Below are 18,319 nucleotides of genomic sequence, written 5' to 3' on the forward strand. Positions count from 1 at the left end.
GAGTTTATTAAAGGAAAGAAGTGGAAAATTTTTGAATGGCAAAGTCAGTCACCTGATCTGAACCAAATTGAGCATGCATTTCACTTGTTGAAGACTTAACTTCGGACAGAAAGGCCCACAAACAGCAACTGAAAGCCGCTGCAGTAAAGGCCTGGCAGAGCATTACAAAGGAGGAAACCCAGCATCTGGTGATGGTCATGAGTTCAGGACTCTAGGCTGTCATTGCCAGCAAAGGGTTTTCAACCAAGTGTTAGAAACAAACATTTTATTTTCAGCTTTTTAATTTGTCCAATCACTTTTGAGCCCTGAATTGAAGTGATTGTGTTTAAAAAAGACTTTAGTTCCTCAGATTTTTATGCAATCTTTTTGTTCTTAATTAAATCTTTTTGTTTTTAATTAAAGCTGAAAGTCTGCAGTTCAACTGCATCTGAGTTGTTTCATTTAAAATGAATTTAAAATGAATTGAGCTAAAGTACAGAACCAAAACCAAAAAATATATATATTTATATATATATTTTTTTTATACTTCCCTGCTACCTGTATGGTAGATTTCAGTTCTTGCTGTAGGTATCCATGCCTGATTACACATGAAATTCTTTTGTTTGATTTGGAGTCTAGTGGACGAATCATCCCAACATCAAACAATCCCAATGCATTCTGAGAGTGCTCTTCAGTCTGTGGGTGTATTATATTCTCATTCTCATCCAGTACATATCAGGCTTTGGATACCATCCAAACGACTTACATACTGCCCTAAGATGTCCATCTTGATGGTCTTGATGTAGATTATTGGTTCAGACCCAAAAGCTATATAGAAAGGTTGGATTCAAAAACAAAATGTTATCATTAATGGGTTCACAGATGGATTGCAATTATGGTAGTAAAGTATAGTGTTAGGGAAAGGGAAAGAAGTAAGCAAACAAAATATTAAGTATTTTTCAATTAAATTGACTTGTGTGCTAACTTTAACTTTAATCTTTTTTCCTGTTTGTCTTCTCTCATCATATATTTTTTTTACTGTTCACTAAAAATAGTTTTCAGATTGCAGTTGTTGCACATGCTTTAGTTTTTTAAAACTATATCTGGTAATAAATGCACTGGTGGTAACAAGACCCCAAAACACTTGCCAAACCCTCTGCTATCGTTTAAAGAAATTAAGTTCAGCTGGTAAACAGCTAATGTATGCATGTACAATGTTAACTAAATTATTATAGGACTAAATAATATTAGTGGACTACAAATATTTTCACATACCTGAAACTTTCAACTCCAAGTCAGCTGCATCATAAAAAGACAGGGACTGAAACAGACAGGTGTATGATCCTTCATCAGATGGGGTGATACTGTGAATTGACAATGACACTTTACCCTTAGCAATTAAACTAGTGTTAAAAGTTGTCCGGTTTTGATATTCTCTAATTTGAAGGTCAATGTTCTTCCTGTTCTGATAGAGGTGTACGGTAAAGCTGAACTTAGAACGAAACCATCTAACCATCATATCTTCTGCATTTGTAGGTGGAGAGAGATAACAGGGTAGAATTGCCGTGTCACCCAATGGGACTATGATTGGTATTTCTGGGCCTGAAACTTTGAATATTTCTGTGATTGGAAGAAAAAATAATGATACGTCATTCAAATAAAAAGAGGTGACATTTGACCCAGAAGGGTCCAAATAAGGTATAGATATGAACAAACATTTGTACTTATACATACAAAACTGCTCTGTTTTTTAAACCATGAGATATTTAGTGGGCTCCCCACATATCTTTGCATACTCTTCCAACATTTCTCTTTCTTTCCCTTTTTATATACATTCTGTAGATAATTAGATGGATGAAAATATATACACATGCAACGTATTGTGAAGTAATATTTAAAATATATGTAGCATAGCATATTCCCATAGTTTCATATTTAGTATATGCTATACGTTATATATCTCTTGCTGTGGTTATGGACTATGCCCTCTATTTGTTAGTGAGGCTCTGTGTAAGTGAGGCAAAATCTACAATTTTAGGTTACTACCAGACGGGGCAATTGGGACTCTTTCTGTGCTGAAAAATGATTAAGAGGGAATTTGCTTGGGCAAAAAAGAAAAATTGAATAAAGATATCCTAACAGTGCCTTAGTATCCTAACTAACCATTTTTTTAATATAATATATAATATAATATCTTACACTACCTGAGCCTGATTTAATAAACCTCTCTGACTGAAGAATATTGACTATCTTTGGAGAATCTGGGTGGTCTAGCAAACATGAAATGGCGTTCCTAAAATCATTTGCTAATAGTTGGCAAGTGATTCAGTCTTGGACCAAATCCATTCCAGGTTTGCTGGGTTATCCAGGTTCTCCCATGAATATATATATTTTTCCGGTCTTAAATAATAAACCAGGCTCGAATGCCTGTATAATCAAGCAGGACACTAGTTGGTTTACTGGATAATGAAAAAACAAGCAATGTGATAATGCAATCTATCAATCAGGTAAGTCTTTCTATTTCTATAACATAGTTAGTCAGGTTGAAAACATAAGTCTGTCAAGTTCAACCACTAGTGAAAAAAAAATATCCCAGATAAAAACCTTATAGATATAGTTGACCCAGAGGAAGGCAAAAAATATCCTGGTTCGATTTGCTCCAACAGGGGAAAAAAATTATTTCCTGCAATCATATGTTGCCTAGATCAACAGTCTGTGTTATCTTTACTTTAAAACTTTAATGCACAGTTATATTCTGTGCTTCTAGAAATCTGTATATATTCTGTGCTTCTAGCATTGATCTTTTATTTTTTTAATCCATCTATAGTAGTTGCTAAAACCACTTCCTGAGGTAGCCTATTCCACATTTTCACAGACCTTACAGTGAAGAATCCATTCTTATCCAGAGCTTAAACTTCTTTTCCTCCAGACGCAAAGAATGCCCTCTTGTTCTTTGTAATGATCTTAAAGTGAATAATTGGGAACAGAGCTCTCTGGACCATTTATATAATTATACAGGGTGATCATATCCCCCCTTATACATCCCTTCTCAAGGAAGAATATATTCAGTTCAGCTAATCTGTCCTCAAAGCTGAGCTTTCTCCAGTCCTTTTATTAGTTTAGTTGCACTTCTCTGCACTCTCTCCAATTCCACAATATCCTTTTTGTGAACTGGTGCCCAAAACTGGACTGCATTTTCCAGATGTGGTCTGACCAATACTTTGTGCACAGGCAGGATAATGTCCTCTTGTAATACAAGAAAGTACTTTGCTAGCTTTAGATATTGCAGCTTGACATTGCATGCTAATATTAAGTCTTTGATCTACCAGAACCCCTAGATCCTCTTCTATTTCCGACTCCCCCAAATGTTTCCCCCCTAGACAGTATGAAGCCTGCATTTTGTTAGCTCCCAAGTGCATAACTTTACATTTCTCAATATTAAATGTAGTTTGCCACTTGGCTGCCCAATTAAGCAGTACATCTAGGTCTGCTTGTAAATTATAGACATTCTGCATGGTCTTAATTCTGTTACATAGTTTGGTGTTGTAAGGCCCTGGTCAGTACCAGTCCCCACCGGACACCAGTTTCCCAATCTAACACCGCAGTCTTCACCTTTAGTAAGCCCCCACTTAGCCTCAGGAGACTGGTTGCACAGGCAAAGGTCAGTCCAAGCAGAATAAACTGGCAATGTCAGAAACAGGAAGAGTCAGCAACAGTCAGCAAATCAGACGATAAATCTCTAGCACAGATTAGCCCAGCTAAGTGCTACAACAGGTACTGATGACTGGGATAAGAGAACATTACATCCCTCCTGAGGAGCGGTTTCTGGACCCTCCACCTGCAGTTTTTTTTTAGAATTACCAGTTTGACCCCTTGTCTGAAGTCCGCTTTAAATTTTTTGGAGCTCGAGACCGGGGTTTGTCAGAAGTGGGCAGTGGCTGGAGGGTTTTAAATGGAACTATGCAAGGGGATTTACTAGAGTGAATAGCATTGGAACAAGGTCTAGATCCAGTGAGGCTAAAAGGTGGGGCAAGAGAGAGAGCAGGACAGAGAAATATCCATAGAATTACTACCAGCACTGCTATCCAGGAATGCCTGGCAAAGCTTAACCGAAGAATCCCAGGCAATTTTAACAGGTAATTGATAACGATCAAATTTTGGAAGAAATACCTGATCGCCTAGGTGGGTTTCCACGTGCCCACCAAGCACTGAAGTTTTCTAGACTTCTTCCGAATACAGGATTGCACAAAGTGACCATGTTTTCCACAATACAGACAGAGCCCTTGTGACCTTCTTCTCAACCTTCTTCCCAACTGCATTGGCTCCTCGGCCGCAGAGGGAGGAGGACTGGGCTCAGAGGTAGTGAGTGGTCTGGAAGGTGCAGAAAATGTTTCCATGCAGTGCTCACAAAGTCTGAGGTCAATCCTAATGGCCAATTGATACACATATCAAAGGGAAAGAAAAATAGTGGCTTTTTAAGGCAAGGAGAATTCTAACGTTACCTAAAATACTTTATTTTATCGACTAAAATATTTTTTTACAATTGAGTATAAAATTGAGTATAAAATGTCTATGCCATTTCGGACATAGTTTTACTAAAACATTCTCACATATAAAGTGTCCAAAGATAGGTCAATAATGTATTTAAGCTCCTTCCTGACACGTTTCGCCCCAGACGGGCTTCCTCAGGGGACTATTGAGACTCTGAAAGTATCATATACAAATACATTTATGCTGACAAACGTAATCCATTAGTTCAGTCTTATAATCTCAGTACAGCAAATACATGAATACATAAATGTATATATGTAGCGATGACTCACCTGGTATACTGATCTTGGAAGGGAAAAATTTAAGTAGGTTTAACCAAAAATAAAATAGGATAGTACCCTAGGATCCTTGATTATTCTGTAGGTAGAGGGTCCAATATCATTTTTAATTCAAATTGGCAAAGGTTACAGTTAATATCAATCAAAAATAGTTTATCAGAAACTTACTGTGTTTGAGGGTCAAAATAAATTCAATCAATGATGAACTGATTGCAACCAATGATGGGGGGGGGTGTTTGTGATAAATCTAAATTTGAGGGACTAATATTATTTATTAGATTAGATATTTAATATTAGGTAGGTAGGTATTAGATGTTAAATAGGGATAGAAGTGTAGCAATGTAGTAATTTCACTGCCTGTTTATGCATTAATGTGTTCTATGATAATTACTGCAGTGTGTGTTTTGCCATGTTCCAAGATGGCTGCTGTGCCCTCGGCGCTTTGGGGATGAGGACATCAGTATGACCTAGCCTGGGGCTGGGATTCTTGGGTAGGCCCTTGGGAAGGACATGGTCTGGACAGTGAGTGATTCAGATTCTGTTGCATGCGCAGAGAAAGTATAACTTCTGACTAAAAGTTATGGCACAATCCCCTTACTGAGACAAACTTAAAGGACTTTAATATGTTTACACTGCTGCTGTTTGAAGATTGCAAAGTTTGATGTTACACTGGATTTCATATGTTGTTACTATTCAATACAGAGACTCCTTCTGCCAATACAGTGTGGATCATTGTCTATGAGTATATATTTCTCAACTGGGACTGCACTTGTTACTCACAAGACTCAAATGAGTGGAGGCACTGCGCGTATGAGAGATTTTATCCCTGTTTCCACAGATAAAAGTATTATCCTATAAATCATTTCTTTAAATAGGGTTGTTATATTTCCCTCTTGTGTCTTTAGTTTTCTATTTCTCCCCTCTTATTTATTAGAGGTGATATGTTGAAAGAGTAGTTAAGACACCATGAGGATGATTTGTACTGTTTTGTTTTATTTGTATATATTCTAATTTTAATGAGTTCAAACTAATATGTAATATTTATTTTTATATAAATCTTTATACTTCCTGTACTATTCTTTCTCTACATATAGGTGAGATATGGTATTTCCATAGTACATGGTGGATTATTATTCCATCATATTCCATTATATGTTTTCTGAGGAATTATAATGTAACAAAATGGGACAGTTATTAGTATTGAAAAAAAGAGCTTGACTCATTTTGTATATATCCGAGTGCTCTCTAATCAATATAAAGTCGCCCACACTCCTCATCTTTAAACCATGTCATTTATAATTTCCTTCATACATTAATTCCTATTATAAGGTAATTTACTATGCTATTTTTCTTCTAACCAATAAATACCACTCACATAAACTACCAGTAACACTCATATTAGTTTGTACAATCAAGCAACACATCAAAATTAAATACTCTAAGAGCAACTGTATTTATTTAGTATCCTATAAATGAGTAACAAGAATATATATATATATATATATATATATATATATATATAGAAAGAATGATTTTTTAGGGGAACAGTGACTTTTAATGCAAGCTCGCCAGTGTAAAGCTGCCGGAGATGCGCGGCTCTGGCCGCGAGCTCATTCAGTTGCTGAATTGCGCAACGGCTTACGATTTCGGATCATTAATTGAAGATGGGAACTGAGTAGGTAACACAAAGGTTTGTCAAGTGTGTTGTGGCTGTTTTTTTGCATTTATTGAAATTCTGAGACTAAAATGAGAGCATCAGGGTTCACCAAGTGAAGAATATGTCTGCTATCTGCGTTCATTGAAGACAGGAACTGAACAGATAACTTAAGTCAAACAGGAGCTTCAGCCTGGAGTGAGAGTGTTAACCTTGTTATCTGCTATGTAGTGATTCTGGAGTATAAGAAATATGTTCCTGATTCTTTTGTGAGTGAATTCAGTTGATATTTGAATCTAAAGGACTCTGTACTTATTGGATTTATAGTCAATGTTGATTATTTATCGCTGTTAAGGTATACTCATATGATTTCAGCTAATTGTTTTTTGTCTTTTAAGAGATTTTTAGCGCCACTTGATTATTTCCTATAACTTTGGGAGTTGATTAGACTCTGAAGTTGGCTGCTTCCTACCTTGTGCACATTTTACTACTTCTTGTTTTCTACAATAAATAATATGAAAAAATACATAAACAAATATTACATTCAGTAAAATGACACTTTAAACAAAAAATAGATCCAGAGGCAGATGAAATTATATCTAAACTTTTGACTTTTTCCATAATTTGGTAAAATCTGTCCCCACACACCTCCCCAATGTACCCCAAAGGCGATAGGTGGTAGTAGGAGGCAGCAGGGAGCTTTAAAAGTGGATACCAAATTCAGGTCAAGAAATGCAAAATGCATGGTGGTTCCTACATGGCAAATGTTTTGCCCAGGCTGACAAACAATGGGCAAATTCAACATTTCTCAGCCCCTTATTTAATTGCAGTCTCGTGTAGGTAGTACACTGGTTTACACAACAAACATGAAAAATGTTATTTTTTTTCCTGGCCATATTTTTTTCTCACTCCTTCTCCTGCTTGTTTTTTTTCTTTTTTTACCATCTCCTAGAAGCACTGTAGTCCTCATTTGAAAAAAATAAATGTGATAATTATAATTAATATTATAATTAATATATTAATAAATATAAAAATTTGAACATAATATATTTTTCCTATAGTTGTACTTCAAACAGTAGTGTCTCTATGCATTTGTTCTTCAAATCCCATTAGAATATGCCCCTGCAATGAGCTAAAATATAGGTAGGACATCCTTAATAACAGAAATTTTGCAAGGAGACATTTCCTTGAATTCTTTTACAAAATAAATCTGGTAATGCAATAAATGTTTTTTCAGAACTACACATCATTATTCAGAGTCCTATTAAGCAGAAGTTATGTGGTGAAAACAGGTTGGTGATTTTAACCTATTCTGCAGCATTGTTGGTAACAATTTGTTGTCTCCTGAATTTTAACTATAGTTTTAGTAAAATGTTAAAAAAATATATTTTGGTTGAAATGTTGTAAATGAAATTGAAATGTTACATTTTTTTTAATTTTATTACTTTTATTTGTGGATATGCATTAAATAAACAAAACATACAATATGTGTCAGTAACATTTTCAAACATTATATTGAGATGTCTTTTAAATGACAGGTGTTTAGATACTATCAAAAGAGAAAGCAAAAATAATAAAAAGAGGAACACAATGCAAGCAGTAGTTAATCAATGTGAGGCAACATATAATCTAGAATGTCAAATATTATCATCTACTAAGACCACTGGAGGGTCATTCTCAATCATTCTCAGGATATGTGTGTGAAGTGTGTTAAAAGGTTCACTTTGTTTGTTTCATAGAATAGGATTGGGCCTCTATAAATAATTTCCAAATTTCAAAAAACTTTTAAACCTTGGCCTCCTTGACCAAGGAAGCCTCAATCCATGCCATGGGAAATACATGAGCTAGTTGTTCCTTAGAAAGCCCTGGAGTTGGCAGATCTGAATCCATCCATTTCTGTAAGATAGATTTTTTGGCCACCAAAGAAACAATAGATAACAACATCTATGTACCCTGATCAGTTCCAGATCTGGTTGTCGAATCTTACATCTTCAGAGTTATAGGAATTTTCACATACTGTCAGGACATTGCCCAAGTTATAGATTCCTCATTGGCCAATTGTTCAAACAAAGGTATATTGATTGCCACAAGGGGAAAGAAATTGTGGTACATACATTCAACATTTGCTCAGACTATTCTCAATTATGTTTTATCCAACCTAAAGAGTCAACAACCAAACAGCCGCGTGGTCACTGCAAATATAAGAACCTACTCACTTTGGAAGATATACAACTATCCCTTAATCCCTACTAAATTATTGTCTTCATGTCATTCCTGGTCTACCAACTACTATCAATGAAAGTCTCTAAATCCCCTGAAGAAGCCAAATGTGTGAAACGCATCAGAAAGGAGACTAATCCTCACTATTCTGAAATATGACAGTCTGTGACATGTAAATTTTGGCCTTATGCTATGCTTTAATCAGACTATTAATTTTTGGTATGTCCTATTATTCTAAATAAATATGTAAATTATTGAGAAATTAAAGTATTATGTTTTTTATCTGCTCAACATTTTGCTACAAAAGCCTCCCTTCTGTTCGTTTCTCCCTTTGTATATTTTGAATTTAATTTAGGGGTGGTTTGATGATCCAGAGCAGGGTCAGTATACATACAGGTCTCATTAATACAATCTTTAACCACCTTGCCGTTAAGCCCGACCTTCGTTCGGGCACAAAAAAATTGCAAGGATGGTTAACCCCGAGATTTTTCCCATCCTTACTTACCTGGTCCCCCTGTGCTCATCCAGCGTCGTTTTCGTATTCCAGCGTCGTCCTCCGTCCAGCGTCGTCCGTCGATCTCCCTCTCCAGCGTCGGTGAGTTTTCTGTTGGAGAATGGAGAGGCTTAGTCTGACTCTTTTGTAACCCCATATGAATTCTTAAAAGATTCTGTATATAGTTTGGAGGTCTGATTTTTTCACCACCAAAGGTAAAGTATGGAGGAGGTATAATAGCTTTAAGAATGCAATTATTTTGATCAGACCGATTCTCCCCAGATAGAAGATTAAATTAGGGTAAATTAGACCAACTTTGAAGCTGTTCACCCAGCCCCTTTATTATCAGCAACTGTCACGGATAACAGGGAGGGGAGGGAAACAGGTTATACTCAGTACTAGGCCTCCAATGGCTAGGGAAAAGGGAATGGTCACCCCTTGCAGACACCCTAACCTAGCCCTAAGTCCTAACAGTATGAGTATCCCCTGATGGTGGGAATTCTCATACACAGGAACCTAGGCCCTACTAGCCCTGCATAGCCCGAGGATTAGTGACTGGCTTGAGACTACTGGTTCCTTCCCTTATGAAAGACCCAGTGTCTCCCTGAGGCCTAGTAAACAACAAAAGAACAACAAAACACCAAAACACCCAAAATAATTCAACTTATCTTAATAGCAGATATATAAGCAGGAACTCTGGATGGCACAACACACCAGCTCATCACATCCCAGAAGTGAATATCAACCGCATAGCATGAAGTGTGAGGCCAGATTAAATGGAGGAGCGGTAATGACCACCAGCTGCACCTGATACAAGGGGTGTGGTCATTACAAACAACAACACAGAAACAAGTAAAAAACAAACAGACTGTCAGATAACCTCACATGCAGCTTGTCTGACAGATCCTCTAACTTCAGTCACAGAAGGGACCGTGACAGTACCGCTCCTTCTACGGGTGGCCTCCGGACACCCAGGACCGACCTTATCGGGATTAGCCCTGTGGAAAGCTCTCACTTGACAACTAGCATTAACGTTGGTCACTGGAACCCACATTCTCTCCTCCGGACTGTACCCCTTCCAGTGAAAGAGATACTGGAGTATCCTGGCAATCTGAAATTCTAGATTACCGTCCACCATGAGAGGAGGGGGAGGCAAGGAAGACGGTTCCAAAGGCTCAACAAATATCTTCAACAGTGATTTGTGGAACACATTATGAATCTTTAAAGCCTGTGGAAGTTCAAGACGAAAGGCAACTGGGTTAAAAATGGCAGAGATCTTATATGGCCCAATAAACCATGGACCCAACTTCCAAGAAGGTACCTTCAACTTAATGTTTCTTGTGGAGAGCCACACAGAATCACCTACTCTTAGGTCCGGACCACTCATACGTCTCTTGTCAGCCATACGTTTATACTTGTTGCCCATCTTTTTTAAATTATTTTGAATTTTCTGCCAAATAGATGACAAAGAAGAGGAGAAGAAAAAATCTTTCCTCTTCAGGAATGCCTGAAGTCTAAGTACCAGAAAATGTGCCAAATTGTGGATGAAACCCATATGCCCCAAAAAAACGGCGACTTATCAGTGGACTCCTGCCTACGGTTATTTATGGCAAACTCGGCCAAAGACAAAAATGAAAAACAACGACCATCTGGCCTGTCTTGGGTTCAGACGTTTAGCCGACTCCAAATATGCCAGATTTTTGTGATCTGTAATTACCATAATAGGATGAATCGCTCCTTCCAACCATTGATGCCATTCCTCAAAAGCCAACTTAATGGCCAGCAACTCTCTATTACCTACATCATAATTTTTCTCCGGATTAGAGAGTTTTTTAGAGAAGAAAGCACATGGGCGCCTTTACTAGGTGAAGGACCCTGCGATAAGACTGCTCCTACCCCTACTTCAGATGCGTCAACTTCCACAATAAATGTGACACATCTGGTTGCACCAGTATAGGAGCAGTAGAGAAACACTCTTTAACAGCTGAAAAGGCTTGTAATGCCGCATCTGACCAGACTGAGAAGTCTGAGCCTTTCCTCGTCATGTCTGTTAAAGGTTTAACCACAGTCGAGTAATTCAAAATAAATTTACGGTAGTAATTGGTGAACCCCAGAAATCGCATAAGCGATTTCAGATTTTCGGGTCGATCCCAGTCCAACACCGCACTGACTTTTTCAGGATCCATACGAAAACCTGAAGATGAGATTAAGTAACCCAGGATGCACCTCCGGAACAGCAAAGACACATTTCTCCATCTTCGCATACAATTTATTCTCTCTAAGGATCTGTAACACTTGCTTCACGTGATCCTGATGAGTCACCATATCAGCAGAATAAATTAGTATATTATCCAGATACACCACAACAAACCTGCCCACCAGATGATGAAAGATGTCATTAATGAAATGTTGAAAAACCGCAGGACCATTGGTTAACCCAAAAGGCATGACCATATTCTCAAAATGACCCTCAGGGGTATTGAAGGCCGTCTTCCATTCATCCCCTTTCTTTGATTCTTACCAGATTATACTCCCCTCTCAAATCCAATTTGGAGAACACCTTGGCGCCAACAATCTGATTAAATAAATCTGGAATCAAAGGAAGGGGGTAAGGGTCACGGACAGTAATAGGGTTAAGCTCCCAGAAGTCCAAACATGGCCCAAGAGTTCCGTCTTTTTTCTTAACAAAGAAAAACACGGTGGCCACAGGAGATTTGGATGGTCTAATATGACCTTTAGCCAAACTCTCAGCGATATATTCTTGCATGGCCGCTTTTTCGGGTTCGGAAAGATTATACAACCGAGACTTGGGCAGCTTAGCTCCAGGAATAAGGTTGATGGGGCAATCATATTCCCGATGTGGAGGTAACTCCTGGTGTCCATTTTCAGAGAATACGTCAGAAAACTCAGAAATAAATGAAGGTAACACCTTAGTGGTTATACCAGAAAGCGATGAGGTAAGACAGTTGTCTATGCAATATTCACTCCAATCAAGAATCTGTCTCGCTTGCCAATCAATAGTGGGATTATGTTTGCTTAACCATGGTAACCCTAGCACCAACGGAGCAGGCAGACCCTCCAACACAAAGCACGAGATGGATTCTTGATGAAAATCACCAACTTTCAAACGAATGTCCTGCACCATTTGTGACAAACATTTCTGCGCCCTGCCCCGCTGTCAATAAACACTTCAATTCCCACCGTTTTGGAGTCTAGCGCCACCTCAGCAGACAGGAGAAATTGAGTACTACCGGTAAATGACAAAAGTATATTCTCTGATTACCCACACAGACCACCCAGTGAGAGATGAGGGTTAAACACACCCCTTTTTTTTTGTTTTCACCTTGGCGCTGAACATAATGACATACATTGACAAAATATCCCAGTTTTCCACAGAAAAAACAGAGTCCCTTCTTATGCCCAAAGTTCTTATTCCCAGGTCCAGAGGTAGCTCCCCCCAACTGCATTGGTTCGTCACCAGACATGACCTCAAGCGTCTCTCCACCCAACGTATCGGAGGAGGACGCCATCTTATAGGATTGTACGTCCTGAGATTGAGGACCTTTAGATCTCTTCCTAAGGCGTCTATCTATACGTACAGCAAGGAACATAGCCGCTTCCAATGACCCAGGATTTTTGTGAAACGGTAATGCGTCCTTCAGGCTCTCAGATAGCCCATGACAGAATTGACTACGGAGAGCAGGATCATTCCACTCAGTATCCGTAACCCACCTCCTAAATTCAGAGCAATAGGTCTCTGCAGAACGCTTTCCCTGCTGCAAGCCACGCAACTTAGTCTCGGCCAGGGAGACATGATCTGGGTCATCATAGATAAGACCTAGTGCTCTGAAAAATTCATCCACCGACCTGAGGGACTGAGATCTGGTCGGCAGCGAAAAAGCCCAAGACTGAGCGTCGCCTTTAAGTAAAGAAATGATAATACCCACTCTTTGACTCTCGTCCCCCGAAGTGTGTGGACGTAGTTTAAAATACAATTTGCACGACTCCCTGAACCGAATAAAATTGTCACTTCCCCCGGAAAATCTGTCTGGGAGCGCCACCTTGGGTTCAGGGCAGGCCTGATTCTTGCTGTCAGAACCAGCTGCCTGTGGTCCCTGTAAGTGTGAGACGGTCGTGCGGAGGTCAGCTACCTCCAAAGACAACCCCTGCAGTTGTGCGACCAGTGCAGAGATAGGATCCATAGCTGCACAGACATAAACAAAAATAGCGGTTTTGGGCGGTTGATAATGTCATGGATAACAGGGAGGGGAGGGAAGCAGAAAGGTTATACTCAGTACTAGGCCTCCAATGGCTAGGGAAAAGGGAATGGTCACCCCTTGCAGACACCCTAACCTAGCCCTAACTCCTAACAGTATGAGTAGCCCCTGATGGTGGGAATACTCATACACAGGAACCTAGGCCCTACTAGCCCTGTATAGCCCTAGGAGTAGTGACTGGCTTGAGACTACTGGTTCCTTCCCTTATGAAAGACCCAGTGTCTCCCTGAGGCCTAGTAAACAACAAAAAAACAACAAAACACCAAAAGTAATTCAACTTATCTTAATAGCAGATATATAAGCAGGAACTCTGGATGGCACAACACACCAGCTCATCACATCCCAGCAGTGAATATCAACCGCATAGCATGAAGTGTGAGGTCAGATTAAATGGTGGAGCAGTAATGACCACCAGCTGCACCTGATACAAGGGGTGTGGTCATTACAAACAACAACACAGAAACAAGTAAAAAACAAACAGACTGTCAGATAACCTCACATGCAGCTTGTCTGACAGATACTCTAACTTCAGTCACGGAAGGGACCGTGACAGCAACATATTTTGGTAGAATAGTTTATGGGGGTTCCATGTAATTTGGACTCCCAGATAAGGAATCTTTTCCTTGCACCATATGAACGAAAACCGCCCACTCTACACTGGTCTCGTGTATTTTTTCAGATATAATGCCCTAGACTTTTTCAAGATTTATAGTATAGCCAGATATCAATCTGTACTGCATAATCAGATCCAATATGGGAGTTAAACTATTCTTCGGGTTAGAGTTAGGAGAATGTCAGCAAAAGCTTTAAAGTTTAAAAGTATTTGTGCCCACTTATGCCCTTATGCCCTCAAACTCTAGACATTATGATAGGGCCTGATAGGTCACTATTAACCTCCCTAGCGGTATATTTCTTTCCGGTTTTATATATATATATATATATATATATATATATGTATATACATATATATATCTAAAAGCGGTACATTATTTTTCATGAGAATTTATTTTACAGTATAATATATTAGTATGAGTATAATAAAGTTTGAAACACAAAATCATGTAAAAACAATAAATTGAATAAATTAAAAAAATCGATATATTTAAAAAAAATTATTTTTTTTTAAATTAAAAAAAATATATACGTTATACTCATACTATTATATATACTGTAAAATAAATGTTCTTGAAAACAATGTATTATGTTAACTGCATTAACACCAAGTGTCAACCAAAAGTATCTGCAATAGCAGGCAATTGAGATCAGAGATAGAGGCCTCTGGCCTGTTACTTACTAATTTAGATCTATACAACTGCATTAGGATCCCCTGCCACTAATAGATCAGGAAAATAATTTTGCAATAAATAATTTATGCAGAATAGTAAAGAAAGGGGCGGAATTAGTATTAGTGGTGTAGGCTGAACACAAAGAATAAATTGTCTCTGCAATTTCCACTTGTACATAAAATTATCTACTCTCAGTACTCCTTGGAGATAATTTTGTAAGGTAAATTTTGCTAATCATAAGAGCCACCCCTCTTGTTTTAGTTTTAAATGTTGTATAAATCACATCACCAATCCAGAGCGGCTCTTAAAAGAAAAAAAAGTGTTTCCCTCCTTTCCTGTAGAAAGTTTTCTTAACCACCTGGGCGTTACACTGAGGTCTAGATTTCTGTTCCAAAAAGCGTTACAGGTTTTAATGATTTTTTTTTTTTAAATTGTAGACCTGTAACTTACAGAAATATGTCCGAACAGGGTTCTAGTAGATATCATGACCCGCGCCGACGCATGCAGCGACGTCACCGGGAAATCCCGGTGATCGTCACTGCACTCGACGGCTGAAGACAGAAGAGAGAAGACGTGTCCGGAGGAGTGGAGGGAGAAGGTGAGTATTTTTTTTTTGCGATCGACGCTGGACAGAACGGAGGGAGAAGAAGCCGGTCGGCTTTTTCTTCTAAGCCGGCTGGTTTAGAAGAAGAAGCCGGCCGGCTTCTTTTTCCCGGAGAGGACACCCGATGCTGGAGGACGACGCTGGAACACGACGGATGGACAATCACAGCGAGACCAAGTAAGTGATCCATAAACCCGAACTTTTCTCACTGTATTTACATACAGTGAGAAAAGTTCAGGCTTATTGAAAATAGTAACTTTTTTTTATCCCGTACCAAGGTCGGGCTTATCGGTCAGGTGGTTAACTGAGATATATGAAATGTGTTTTTTTTTAAGTAAAGTCCAGATAATAGGAAAGTATCCACATTAAACTGCCATTATAATGAATTTTTTTATCATGATTTTTACTCTGCCACTGAACATAACTGCAAGTGGCAGTGTGAGGTTCCTCTGCCTGTGCAGTGAGAAAGAGACTCTATTGATGAATTTAACTTAAAATTATCTCCAGAAGTAGTTTTGACTGAGAGAGGTATTCAGAACTTCATATGATGCCATGCTGGTTATATTGCACTATCGACCAGCAACAGAAGATCTCTTCAAATTATTCTCTGTATCTGCGGAGTTTGGAGCAGCATTTTAAATAATATTCATGTATCAGGGAACCCGTACCAAAACTAATTTTATGGTAGGGTTAATGGAAAAAAGCCTCTCAAATTGGTGGCCAGTAGAAAGAATGCCCTCAATAGTGGTATCCAGAATAAGACCTTTATAGACAACTAAAAACATCATTAGAAATAGTGAGGGTAAATCGACTACCTCCTAATTCTTAAGTGTTGCTACCCCAATTTAATAATCTAGTAAGGAGTAGTTTCAAAAGAAAGTTTTGGCAATAATCACACATATTAGTATACAAGAAGTTCATACAATACACTTAGGATAGGTATATACAAAAAATGGTGTAAAGGGTCATCCCTATTAGGCTTTCATGGGGAAAATGACCATTTTCTTATACAAAAATGATCCTTAAATCAATTATAAATAGTAAAAATGGTCATATGGCGTTCGAAAATACCTGACGTGATTCATCGTTTTGACAGCGCAACAAAAAAAAATTCACTTACCAAGGATTTTTTATTATATTTAGTGTATTTCAGGTCTGCTGAATCCAGAAGTGACATCAGTTTCATTGAATCGGCTCTAGTTCTTGTGATACAGGAATCGGAATATACGATTTTACCAATAACAAATGTTAACACAGCATAATATTTATTCTTGATTTACACCAATGTTTTGCATTTTATATATTAAATGTAACATTATTTTCATAAAACTTTCATTTGCCTTATTTTTATTACACATTTTTTTCACAGAAGCATGAGTTCCTCAATAAGAAGTTGTTTAAATTACCCTAATATATTTTTGCTACATTTGTGGTGAAAATTCTCAGCAAAAACAGAAAACAAACATCACAGAATTTGTGAAACAACATATCTTTTGGTATTAAACTACTGGGGGACCAGGATATGTATTGGGCTCCCCATATGGTATGCATGTATCCATATTTCATCTGCTTGTGGGATAGAAGAGCAAGCAGGATCACTGGAAAAAAAGTGAAATGGCCTCCAGGGGAAAACATGAGAAAAGCTGCAGCGAACATCATTAACGAGCCATTGGTTGACAAAGAAAAAATCATTCTCCCTCCACTACACTGAACAAGGACGGTGTTTCCTTCAAATACATTTGTAGATTCTTCCCTGGATTGAGTACTGAAACATTAAAAGCAGGAATCTTTGATGAACCCCAGATTCGGAAACCGATAAATGATTCAAATTTCACAAGCTACATGATTTATACTGAGGCTTCTTCCTGGCACAGCTATGTCATAGTTGTCAAGACCTTCTAGGGTAACCATAAAGCACAAAATTATGAAGAACTAGTACAAAACTTGCTCTTAAACTTTAAAAATTTGGGTGCTACTATGAGCGTAAAGGTACACTATCTCTATAGCCATTTGCAAAAATTTGCAGAAAACCTTGGCGATTTCACTGAGGAACAAGGGGAGAGGTTCAATCAAGATATAAAGGTGATGGAAGAAAGGTATCAGATGAGATAGACACATGATGGCAGACTACTGCTGGAGCTTTCAACATAATTGTCCTAATCATCAGCATAAAAGGAAAATACAAACTGAGTTTTTCAATGACTGCTCTATGATTAGTTCTGTAAATATACTGAATATAGAATATATTGACATTAACCTCCTTGCTGTTAAGCCCGACCTTTGTTCGGGCAAAAAAAAATTGCAAGGATGGTTAACCCCGAGATTTTCCCATCCTTACTTACCTGGTCCCCCTGTGCTCATCCAGCGTCGTCCTCCATCGATTGTCGTCCGCCGATCTCCCTCTCCAGCGTCGGGTGCCTTCATCAGGTGCCAGCGGGACAGGTAAGAAGCCGGCCGGCATCTTGTGTTCCGCCGGCCGGCCGGCGGATCACAAGATGCCTTTAAGTATTTCAAAATTTTAATTTTGTATACGTAGGCATATCTAGTTTAATTTTGTTCAATTTTCATGTTTCATTAGTTTTCTATGCGGTTATTATTGAGGTCATTATTTCAAAAACTAGAGCCAATCTAGCAAAACCACTACCATACTTGGAATCTGTGCATCAAACATAACCTAAAATTACTTTAATCTGTTTGGCAAGAAAATGTTTGTTGATCAGAGTTCTACTGGCCTATCTTACCTAATTATGTGGATGTAAAGATGTTTACAAAATCTTTGGCTGAATGACTTTGTAGACCCAAACCCAAATAAGAAGCATTTTTTTTTTATTATGAATTATGATCATTAAAAAAACTCAGCCATCTAAGGATTTTTTGTGTGAAAAGAATTGCAGTGTAAATGTTTTAGTTATCAGAACTTTAATCTAAATTACTCTAAAACAATTTATCTTTAAAAAATGAATGACTTTACTGAGAA

General features: G+C 38.1%; 1 protein-coding gene across 1 annotated transcript; it reads right to left on the bottom strand.

The window, feature by feature from the left end:
* Positions 1 to 686: 686 nt before the first annotated feature.
* On the bottom strand, positions 687 to 4,237 carry LOC140342565 (butyrophilin subfamily 2 member A1-like). Its single transcript, XM_072428775.1, is given in 4 exon segments — positions 687 to 775; positions 778 to 807; positions 1,255 to 1,599; positions 4,150 to 4,237. Coding segments are annotated over 4 exon segments (552 nt in total).
* Positions 4,238 to 18,319: the final 14,082 nt, after the last annotated feature.

Source organism: Pyxicephalus adspersus, chromosome 12 (assembly GCF_032062135.1).
Source record: "Pyxicephalus adspersus chromosome 12, UCB_Pads_2.0, whole genome shotgun sequence".
NCBI lineage: Eukaryota > Metazoa > Chordata > Amphibia > Anura > Pyxicephalidae > Pyxicephalus > Pyxicephalus adspersus.